At 38.1% G+C, this 12,510-nt stretch overlaps 1 protein-coding gene across 1 annotated transcript; it reads left to right on the top strand.

Annotated features, from left to right (window-relative positions):
* Positions 1 to 606: 606 nt before the first annotated feature.
* Positions 607 to 10,971, top strand: LOC139665833 (secretagogin-like; the record flags this gene model as incomplete). Its single annotated transcript, XM_071544833.1, has 8 exons — positions 607 to 696; positions 2,619 to 2,675; positions 3,738 to 3,815; positions 5,895 to 5,950; positions 7,749 to 7,794; positions 7,928 to 7,987; positions 9,752 to 9,820; positions 10,645 to 10,971. Coding segments are annotated over 8 exons (585 nt in total), but the record flags the coding sequence as incomplete, so codon positions are not given.
* Positions 10,972 to 12,510: the final 1,539 nt, after the last annotated feature.

The raw sequence follows: 12,510 nt of genomic DNA on the forward strand, positions 1-12,510 counted from the left end.
AAATACAACCAGTAGGTAGAAAATGACATGGGATTAACTTGGTACTCCCTCTTTCAGGGCAGGCGTTTTTTTTGTACTTTTTTGCCTATGTGGTGAATCACTTCATTAATGAATTTAATGACTTTTGCAGTAAAAAGAAAAATTATGACCATCCATTTCATGAAGGGGACATGTCAAAGTTATGAAAAAACAAGGTCATGTTTTGCTCTACCCTGGGAAGGGGTATCTCAAAATGTTGTGGGTTTGGTTCCTGCTCTAACTGGACTGGCATAGACAGAACAGGAATCAAATGTCCTGGGTAGGATCAGAAAAGAACTAGGTCTTGACCGGACTAACTGGACTGGACCGGAATCAGCTGGACTAGACTGAACTAGACTTGACTGGACTTTGTCAGGGATGCAAGGGCTTCTCTTGCACACACTCCCAAACATTTACCCTTTCTTTACAAATGGGAACATTCTTACAAACAACTTGCCTTTTTCCTTTATGGAATCCTTTTTATACAAATGGCAGGATTCAAACCATGGCCAAGGGGACAAGAAAAATGTATCACTCAACTACCTCTGGGCATACAATCACTGCTCTCTCTCTCTGTCTGTGTTCCAGTTGGCCAATATGATCCTTCCTGAAGATGAGAACTTCCTGTTAGTGTTCCGTAGAGAAGCTCCTCTGGACAACAGTGTCGACTTCATGAAGGTGAGCGGTCACGGTTCAGGCTGTACCATATCTTGTTAAAAAGGTTGCATGAGTTTACCCTCTTTTCCCTCTTATATGATGAGATAAGATGAAATGTCAATGAAAAGTAAGAGAAAAAATATGGATTATAGAAAGAATGTTCTCTCTGTGCAACCTTTTCTTCCATATCAGTCAATCAATCAGTCAATAGTAGGGTTAGGGTTAGGTCAGACAGTAAGGACAGAGTAAGGACAGAGCTTATGCCCATGTTGGCTTTACAGTCTGTAAATACATAATTAGCTGGGTTCATGTTAATAGGAGGGCAAAGGTGGGTCCCCTATAAAACACTTAATCCAAAATAAAGACCAACAAGGAGATGTTGAACCAAACAGGCCGATGGTCAGTTATTTATTATGTCAATTTATTTGTAACAATAGGCCTATTCATCCACCAGTTGGGATTGACATAAGTACAATCAAACAGAAAAATAAAACAGTCTGTATCTTTAAGGGCCAGTTCATTGGCAAAGTCCCAATTACTGACTTGTTAAACCCTTAGAAAAACATGTAAAACCAACGAAGGATGTCCTGCTTTAACATAAATACAGTTTAAGTAGCAGGTGAAAAGAGGTGCAAAATTAAATGGCTATCTTAGCCTTTATAACAATATTGGGTTAAGGTTATAGTTAGGCAACTAAAACAACTTGGTTAAAGTTAGAGAAATGGTTTGGTTGTGGTTAAATAAGTAATAAATGTCTTTTGAAAACGCTGGGAATCGAACGCCGGTCGCTGGTGTCAAAGGCAAACATATACACCCGTGTACCACCCCGACCACAACACCCACACTGGCCACCATGCTGCTTCAGTGTCACACTAGTTCCTGTTTATAGTTGTGTTTCCTTCACTTAACCGCTTTGTGCTGGCAAAACATAAATTAGCTGTTAACAAGTTGTGTTCATTTCACGTTTTTCTGTGAGATCAGTCTGGCATTTTGGGTTAATTTAACAACAAAGCCCAATATATAGGCCTGTTATGGGTAAATTAACATGTAGAACGATCAAATTATATGGATCGGAATAAAATAGGGAATGTGATTTCCAAGGGTTAGGGTTAGGTTTATATCTGTGTCAGGCTGAAAATAATTACGAGTTCTGGCTGTTTTTGACCTTGTTTCTGTCAACTGCATTTTGCACTGAAGTAGTTTTTTTTAATTTTGCACCTGTAGTGAAACTGGATCAGTACATCAGCGTTGATAAAATGATTGTAATACAAGACACTCTGCGAGGAGGAGGAGGGGGCATTTCTATCCTTTAAGCCCAGAACTGAAGTTATGACACATACAAAATATGAAGTAGTCTTACAAATAACTCAGAAGTGTGAATTTTCAAACTTGAGAGCAGGACAGCATCATTCTGAGAGCCTGAACTGCTCTGATGAAAACAGTCCTTCCTTTTAGCTTGGATAGCGTTTTGACATTTTGAGAGCATCTCGGCTCCTTAATGTGATGTATTTCCTGTTGAAACAGGATATTGGGGGCGGGGCATTACACGGAGGGAATCATTCAAAAGTGTAAAGCAATGAGAGATCAGGAAGAGATAGACAGGTTTATTGGATGGGAAGGACGGAGAAGCATTATTCAAAAATGTGTGATTTTATTGGAATTTTTATGTACACCTCCTGGTGCAGCATGAAGTTACTACTATAGATTCCTCATTTTCCAGGAAGTAAAAGTAATGAGATGCTGAGATAAAAATAGAAGAAAATATTTTTTTTGGTCATTTCTTTTGGCATAATTTGCCAAAGGTGTATGGTATGATAGAACAAGCAAAAAAGGGGGGAAATTATTTTTTCATTTCAGTGTGACTTTAGATTTGAGTCATTTTAATCCATTACTGCATTGCATGTAAACAGTCACTGATTGTTGCCCTCTCTTGCCCACTATAGATATGGAGGAAGTATGATATTGACTGCAGTGGCTACATATCAGCTCAGGAGCTCAAGGTAAGGTTGTAAGCACAAGCACACACACCCATGAAAACACCTACACACACACACACAAACAAATACATACATCTCTTCTGACAAAGGAACAGCCTTCACTAGTGGCCTTCAGTAGGTTTGGGCAGAGAATGAACCGTACAGTATGAGTCACATGTTTTGCCCTTTTGAGCTTATGCCAAGAAAAGCTGTTTTACAATGAAAAGTTCTCAATTGGTGTCGGGGGAGAGTGTTCTAATAAAGTGTTAATTATTGTGGTCAATGTGGGTGAAGAGAGTATTAGGAACGTTTCCTTCATTTATGCTTAAATTTCACAGTTAATAGGAATGCATTTCATAATTTGACTTAACAATTGGGTTGATATTGTCATATCCTCTTTAGTTCTCATCCTGGTTGAACAGATAAGGTGTTAGAAATGGGAGCATATCTATGTTCCCAGGGTCCTAAGTTCCAAAGGTCATGTTCCCAGGGTCCTATGTTCCCCAGTTCAGTATTCTGTTCAATATTCCATTAACCCTCCTATTGTGTTTGGGTCAAATTTGACCTGTTTCAAGTTAAAATATTTCATAAATATTATCCAGTTGTTTTTTTTATTGGAACAAGGCTTCAAAACAGCTATATAAACACAACAAAACCAATGGTTATCATTTTATTTGATTCTGAAGGTCTCAAAACAGTTGTGGTCAGGACTCTGGGTAAAAATCTACAAGCAACCAACCTAACCCTAACCCTAACCCTAACCCTAGAACTGGGGAACATAGGACCCTTTGTCATGTTCCCATTATGTGCCATATACATCTGGGGAACATGGGACCCTGGGAACATAGGAATGACTCTGTTAAGAACATAAATTCTATACTTGACATGGAAGATGTATTTCCAAGTTAGTTTTAACAAGCTGGATGCCAGTGTAGTGTGCACCAGTGGAATATCCTTTCTAATGACATGAAAGAGGACATTTGTCTCCCTTGGTCAGGCTGGGTCTTTTGTCGTATGAATAAATCCTGTGTAACAATAATGTGTCGCACGTTGGAAACATTACACCACGCTGTCTTTTCCTCCCAGGCTTTCCTGAAGGACCTGTTCCAGCTGCACCACAAGGAAGTATCGCCGGACAAGCTGGAGGAGTACACTGACGCCATGGTGGGAACACAGCTCCACACACACATTCCATAAAACTCTGAGTACAACTGACACACACAGACACAGATATATAACTAAGGCGTAACAGTATGCTGATTTGTGGTAAATCCAATAATATGAGGGGGTTATGTTTTCACCCCATTCTGTTTGTCTGTCTGTTACTTACAAAGTTTGAATACCATAACATTATATTGTTTTAATGAGTTAACATAGATAACTAGCAAGCGCTATTTAGGTAGCACTAATTGAAAATCAACAGAAAAAACCCCAAGCATCGTTTTTGAGACATTCATTCCTGGAGCCTTTCAAATACAAGTTTTGAGTGGCTCTCGTCCATCTCGCGCTTGCCAGATGGAAGCATGCTTCATGAAAAGATATCACATTGGTAGGGAAACAGGAAAGCGCGGAAATCTGATTGGCTGGCGGTGGCTGATTTCTCGGAAAAGTTCAGCCACGGCCAACATTTCTGGAGTCATTCCTTTGTTCCCAGGGTCCTATGTTCCCCAGATTTATATAATAATAATAAACTTTATTTGTATAGCACTTTTACAAAGTGCTTCACAGGCATAAAAACGGAAAATACACAGTGCAAATACAAATTAGAATAATTACAATGCAATGTAATGTCGGTGTGCAAGTGTTTTTATGTGAGCAAGTTTTAATGTTGTAACTTTATCTGTTGTTTATTGTTTTTACTGTGACTATGCTGCTGCCCTCTTGGCCAGGTCTCCCTTGTAAAGGAGATCTTTGATCTCAATGGGACTAACCTGGTTAAATAAATGCTAAATAAAAATAAAAAAAAAATCAAGAAATAAAAAGACAATGAATAAAAATCTTAAGAATAAATAAATAAAGAAAAACTCTAATTAAAAGCCATTTTATAAAAATTAGTTTTTAAAAGGCACATAATGGGAACATGACATGAAAGGGTCCTATGTTCCCCAGTTCTAGGGTTAGGGTTAGGGTTAGAGACCTTGAAAATCAAATAAAATGATAACTATTGGTTTTGTTGTGTTTATATAGCTGTTTTGAAGCCTTGTTCCAATAAAAAAAAACTGGATATTTATGAAATATTTTAACTTGAAACGGGTCAAATTTGACGTGAACACAATAGGAGGGTTGATGTGTGTTAACAGAATATTGAACTGGGGAACACAGGACCCTGGGAACATAGATACGCTCCCGCTTTTCTTGGCCGACAGGCTTGTTATGCCGTCTGCATATCAGCTGAGTTTGCCTGCTCGCTCAGCTCTATGGGAAATGAGTGGAGTTCTAGGGACTTGACAATGCGGAAGCTCGGTCACAAGTGCCATGAGTCCATACATTTTCTGTAGGGAATGCCTGCAAACCAATAGTCTTAGCGGTGTCAGTGCCATGTCATAGTCAGAATTGTAGAAGTGTTCAATTCCTCTTTTTCAGTGTATGGCTCCAGTTTCAGTGTATAAGGGGTAAACAAACACAAACTACATCAAACCAAAAGAACAGAAATAAAGGTGTGCATAGGTGAGGAGGGAGAGAGACACTGATTGAGCCCAAGGAGTTCACCGGGCCCCAGGTGCGCTCCATTGGCACTGATGACGACCCCGCCCACCAGGCTCCTGCAGGACAGACGAACAACTTTTTTTTGAGGTGCTACGTCTGTCAAGATGCTGAATAAAGCACAACTCACATCGTTCAATCAACTGAAGTCACAGTATTCTAGGGATTCAACAGATGTGACTTGCTGTCCAAAGCGAGAGAGAGGCACAGGAAGGCGGGCTCCGATTTCCAGTCCGTCGTCCGTCTGAGACCGGCTCCATTCTGTGAAAAGCTCCTAACTTCAGACAGGCTATTCGCACCGTGTTATAGATTTCCATTTGGAAGAGATTGGTTCACATCTCCGGCGAGAGAGCATGATGGGATGGCCGCAGGGTCGCAGGTGGTGGGAGGAAACCGCAATCATAAGGACGACACTCAAATGCAAACAGGAGAGAGAGAGAGAGAGAGAAGGAGAGAGAGAGAGAGATTCACATTGTCTGCGGTTCTTTTCACGCTTTTCAATCTTTTCACGCTTTTCAATACACCCTCTTTTTCTTGCAGATGAAAATCTTTGACAAAAACAAGGACGGCCGTTTGGATTTGAACGACTTGGCCAGGTACTTTTCAAACTGCCTGCAATTCATTCTTACAATTCATACCAAAAAATAAAAAGGTTGGTGTTGAGCAATACAGGTAATGGACGTTTGAATGCCTCAGAGAAAAAAGGAATGTCTGGAACTCATCTTTGGTCAGTGACCAGAGCCATGAATCAAAGTATGTTTTCTTTGAGCGCATCAGAACATTATCTTTTTTGAGCAACATTATTAGATCACCTTAGGGGCTTGTTTGTGTTGTTGATGTTCCTTTTTTTCTTTGATACTCTATCCTTTGATTCTATCCTCCAAGAAATAAGCAAGTGTTGCTTTAAGCAGGTTTTAATATGAAAAACTGTGAAGCTGCAATATGCAAAGGAGAACGATATATGTTTCAGGTGGATCTTCAACTAAATGCAATTAGCTAGGTGATAAACAGGTAAGTATTAGTAGAAATGGGTAGAATTTTCTTCCTTGGATAATTACATTGAGCAAGTGTAGAAGTGAAGAGTGAGTAAAATTAGGCAAATATGTTACAGGTAAGGCAGACGAATAAGTCAGTAAATGTATATTAAATATTCAATAGTGCTGTTGTACAAATTCAATATTGATTTAAAGGTCCTAGTTGTCCCCCTCCTTGGCATTGCCATGCGTTTGTTTTCTCTTTGACTTTACTGAAGAGGATAATCATGTTGGAAGTGATTTTTCCATCGGCATTTCCTGAAAGCTTTAGCTCTGTTTGCTCTGGAAGAACAGCGGCCTCGTCCTGATTTGTGCCGTAAAGCAATCCAGCAGATTTCCCATGATTTCCCAGATTTCCCACAAAGTAAAATCCAGTGTAGAGGCCAGTAGAGACTGCCAATAATAATCTCAATGATGGTCTGGTTTGTTTATGGTAATTATACTAATATCTCCAAATTAATGATTTATTCAAACATTTGAAGCTGGGTCTTACCCACAGAATAATGAATGGCTCCGTTCCCAAGTATTTGAAAAATTATTTTAAACTTGTCAATGATACTCATGGATATGCGACTAGAGCCAGTGTAACAGATTTTGTCCCCTGTAGGTTTAAGAGTGCATCAGGGAAAAATATCTTTTTGTACTCAGCAGCTACAGAATGGAATCTATTGCCATCCCATATTAAAGAAATTGTCACCGCTAACCAATTTAAAAGAGCAGTGAAGGGATGGCTGCTGAACTGCTGACAGTCAATTATTAATTAATGCGTTTTTTGAATGTTAGTTATTTTATATAATGAATATGTTAATGTTTTTTATGTCTGAAGTGATTCATGCATTGCCAAGACCTGCCTGTGTTGACCATTGCTTTTTACAAGGACCACAATGGAAATAAGTCTTCTTGACTTTATTGTGTGTTGAATTCCTCGACAATTTTATATGTGTATGGTTGTGGCCTAAGGGCCTTCAAACCTATCTGTCAAATAAAATCAATCAATCAATTTATTGATGTTAAAATACTATATATGGCATCTTTAAGCGTGTAGCATGCTTGAATCATATGTTCCATCAAACTGCACAAAATGAAATAATCGGGCTGTAATAATACTTCCAAAACTTTCAAAGAACTGTAAACGAAAACTTGGCAGTGGATTCACACTAAGATATCTAATTACTGCTAAAAGGGAGAGTCTGTCTCTGCCACTTCTTTAATTTGACAGTTTAATAGTTTAATGCAGTATCATAAACTGCCCCCAACAGCAGACACATCTAGACTTCTAGCAAAATGGATGTTTTTCTCCAGCCAAATGTCTGCTCATTTCATTGTAGAGCTACATTACAGCATTTTTTTTTTCTATTAGAATCCTGGCTCTACAAGAGAATTTCCTGCTCCAGTTCGAGATGGATGTGAGTGTGTTGTTCATGTTGCCGTTTATAAAGCTTTTGCAGATGACCAACCGTTAAATATGGCCTACTCTGCTGTTTTCATCTCATTTCTCTCCTCTCCTCTTCTCTTCTTAACTCCTCTCCTCTCCTCTAGGCCTCCAGTAAAGACGAGAGGAAGAGAGACTTTGAGAAGATCTTTGCCCATTACGACGTTGTAAGTACTGCACCGGGAGGCAGATGGGGATTTGATCTCATAATATCAAAGCTGATTGTTCACTAATGATGAACATTTCCTCCAGGACTTTATGTAAGAATGAGGACAGAGGATATTTCGGTATTAGTCATCATCCCATTTCCAGTTGCAGAGACTGATGCACTTCCAAAACACTCAGCGTCATTGATGCGGGTGGTGATGATAGTCTAGTTATCAGAACAGCTGGCTTGTGACCAAAAGGTTGCAGTTTGAATCCCCAGCCTGCCTGGGAAATTCAATGTTGGGGAGATGATCAACTAACACTGTGTGATAACACTTTACATTAAGTGTTCATGAACTAATGTTAACTAATGCATTTACTAACATAAATTACACATGAATAGCAACATTAACAAAGATTAGTTAATGCTAAATGCACATAAACAACTGTGTTAATTAATGTTATACATCTTTATTAATAATGTTAACTAATGTGTTGACTAACATGAATTAAGCCTGAACAGTGACATTAACAAAGATGAGTTCATATTAAATGCACAATAAACAACTGCATTAAGTAATGCTGTTCTACATGTTTGTTAATGCCAATGTATTGTATGTAATGTAGTGAAACTCTAACATGTATAACTGAAACATCACTAAAGTGATTAAGTCACAACAAGCATTATGTAACATGAATAGAGTGTTATTCATTCAATTTGGTATGTTGTTTTAAGTGTGAAGTCTTCATGTATTACTTAATGTATTACTTAGTTAATGCCAGGATATGTTTAAGTAATTAATAAGTTAATTCATGTTAGTAAATGCATTAGTTAACATTAGTTAATGAACACTTAATGTTAAGTCAGTGGTTCTCAATGTGGAGTCCGGGGACCACCAGGGGTCCTTGAGGGGGTTCCAGGGGGTCCCCAGCAAATTGATGAACTGTTAAACTTCAGAATTATTTAATTTACAAGAAGTGAACACAATCAGAGAATGTAGAAGAATGACTGTTTTGATCATAGTTTCACTGTTATCTCTCTACCTACAATACAGATAGTCATGGAATTCTGGACAAAACAATAAAAATATTCTTAGATCAAAAATGAGATAGGGACTATCTTTTATACTGTAATGCTTTTACAGCAGTAATGGCAGCTCTCCAGCTCAGGGGGACATCACTTCTGCTGCATGTCAAGGAAAACCCTTCTAATAAAATAAAACATGAGTTTCAATAGCCATGCACCAATGATAAATGTTGTTTTTCCATTCCATTCCATTATGTGTATGAGAGTTTAATAGTGTGTGTGTGTGCGTTCGTGCGCACATGCTTGATGTCTGCATGAATTTACATACCTGCGTGGGTGTCCAATTAGCTCCCTTACCTCTGTAATGAAACATAATGAAATGAAGCGGCCATTACGTTGTCAAGTCACTCTCTGGCATGATGAGTTAACACTGACCGGCTTATTCACTATGCAGCTCTAGAGAGGAGCCGGTAATTCTGATCAAGAATCACTGACAAGCTCCCTCTAGTCTGTATAATATGTATTATCTTGCCTATACTGTTAAGTAGTGTCTGAAATGTACTAACATGGTTTACTGAGAAGAGACTATAGACTTCCCATGTTGGGGCCCAGCTCAAAATGTTTAAAGGAATAGTTCACCCAAAAATGATGACAGAATTTTCAGTTTTGGGTGAACTATTCCTTTAAGGACCTTTCTAGTCAGTTCAGCATGACAGCAATCTTTCTTTCTTTCTTTCTTTCTTTCTTTCTTGTGCAGAGTAAGACGGGGGCGTTGGAGGGTCCTGAGGTGGACGGCTTTGTCAAAGACATGATGGAGCTGGTCAGGGTGAGACACTGTGCTGCTACTCTTTGGTCCAGCTGAGTTGTGGTGAAAATACTTAGTGCTGTAGTAGTTCAAATAGCCTTTGTGGTGTGTGTGGAACCCTGCTAATGAGAGGAGTAATGGCATGAGGTAGTATTGTGTTTGCTATTTTGTGTGTGTGTGTGTGTGTGTGTGTCTCAGGGGCATCTCAGATATTGTTGCTCCTCTTTACACTCAAGCAAGAAAATGCCATAAAGCTGAAAGGAAATGGAGGCACTCTAAATAAAATATGTTTCGTTCAAAGTTGAAGGACTTAATGTTGGAATTTAATGCCAGAATTGACTGCCAGACAAAACAATTTCTCTCACCTTATTTCTATGCAATCCCATAACCCCAGAATTCTTTTTAATACGATTGATCATCTTGTTGCAATGCATTCCCGCCACAACGATAACTATAAAAACATCCAACACGATAACTATAACTATATTTTTGGTTCGATCTAAGAAAGTGTTTTTTTTTGGATGCAGAGACAACAATAAATATTTTCAACCAATCAAATTAAAAGTTGTAAGGAAGAAGGGGGCGGAGCAGTGAATGCTTGAGAAATAATGTATCGTTATAGTTTATAGTTATCGTTATAGTTATCGTTCTAGATGTGAATGAGCCTTTATGAACACTGGAAAATTAGCTTGTTTTCGTGACTTTTAGGCACAATTTAGCATCATGACTGATTTTCAAGAACAGACAGAAACAACTTTATTACAGGCAAAAAAGAAACATCTGCACAAACAATACTGCTTCTTCCGTGCATTTACCCCCCCCCCCCCCTTCTCCTCTCCCTCCAGCCCAGCATCACGGGTCCGGAGCTGGACAAGCTGCGGGCCGTCCTGCTGGGCCACTGCGACGTCAACAAGGACGGGAAGATCCAGAAGAACGAGCTAGCTCTGTGTCTGGGAGTCAGGCCTAAGCCTTAGTCACAGAGCCGCATAATGGCGGTGTAAAGGCTTGGACACACTGGCTCTACATCGGCTGTATAGTCAATAGCCTAAGTACTGGGAGTGAGCTAAAGTCTTATTGACATGGACTGATCCCCAGTGGACAGTCTGGAAACGAGCTCGTCACAGGCCACTATTGATAAAGGGTCATTCGATATGATATATGATATATGATATTATATATAAAGAAATATAAGGGAAATAGACTGTCAGCTTTTGACTTTGTTGGCCTCTGTTGAAACCCAATGCTTACACTACTGTCTGTGCATCTCCTCTGACTGTAAATGATAGACAGTGTTTCTTGTGCATGTTAGAACGACTCAGATGTGAATGTGTTTCCTCAGCTATAAAGTGAACTTCTGTGTTACTGGGTTTGTTGCATTATTAATCCATTTATTAGTCAGTGGCAGTGGTGGAAGAAGTACTGAGATCTTTTACTTCAGTAAAAGTAGCAATACAACAATGTAAAGATACTCCATTACAAGTAAAAGTCCTGCATTCAAAATCTTACTTAAGTAAAAGTACATAAGTATTGGCAGCAAAATGTACTTAGAGTATCAAAGTAAACGTACTCATTATGCAAACTGTCCCCATTTAGAGAGTTATATTTTTCATAAATTATTGGAATATTAATACTGATTTATTGACATACATGTACATGTAAGCAGCATTTTAAAGTTGTCAACGTGAAGCTAATCTTAACAATTTAGCTATACTTTTGGGTAGTCTAATCTATAACAATGCTATTTTATAGTTATTTTATAAAGATGATCTAATGTTTTAAATATAAAATATTGATCTGAAAAGTAACTAGTAACTATAGCTATGAAATAAAAAGTAAAAAGTAGAGTAAAAAGTACAATATTTCCCTCTAAAATGTAGTGGAGTTTAAGTACAAAGTAGCATAAAATGGAAATACTCAAGTACCTCAAAATTGTACTTAAGTACAGTACTTAAATGTACTTAGTTACTTTCCACCACTGGTCAGTGGATATGAAAGAGAACCATACAGTATCAAGGTGTTCACATCACTGTGATATAAAGTCTCTTTCTTTCAGTTTGTAGCAGCAGTCACGTCGGCCATGACTGACTTTTGGCCACTCGCATGTTTCTCTGTCTGGAATGGCTGAAGTATGTCGTTCATTTTAATTTTGATATAATGTGCTGTTCGGAAATAAAAAAACGATGACAAATGATGAGTGGCATTGTTTGCTTTTGTTGTCAAAATGTAATAAAATGTCCCTCTAAATGGGTCAAAAATGGAATAAAACTGGTAATAATTTGCCTGAAGATGCAATAACATTACATACTTTTATTACATTATTTATGATGTGATTATTATTTTATATGCACAACTGATGATGTAATAATACTATTGACTAATAATATGAGTTATTACATTCTTCTTATTCTTATCAGATACCGCATTATTAGTCTATATTTTTTACTGTATTATGTTAAACCTCCATAAGTAAGTAGTAATTGCCAGTCAGTGTAATAATGGGATGGTATTACAATATCTAAGCATTTATCACATTAACTGGTTTTATTACATATTCAACCCATTTAGATGGACATTTTTATTACAAGTTATTACATTATCAGCTGCTGCAGAGCATACATACTGTAGATAATAAAAACATAACTGTATAGCCTCTTCTCTTTGATAGCCTTTTTAGAACATTCACATCACATTGCACACTATGCATACTGTTT

This window comes from Centroberyx affinis, unplaced genomic scaffold, assembly GCF_046629955.1.
Source record: "Centroberyx affinis isolate AG114_WGS23_722 - 3 ecotype Tasmania unplaced genomic scaffold, CSIRO-AGI_Caff_v1 ptg004681l_1, whole genome shotgun sequence".
NCBI classification, from domain to species: domain Eukaryota; kingdom Metazoa; phylum Chordata; class Actinopteri; order Beryciformes; family Berycidae; genus Centroberyx; species Centroberyx affinis.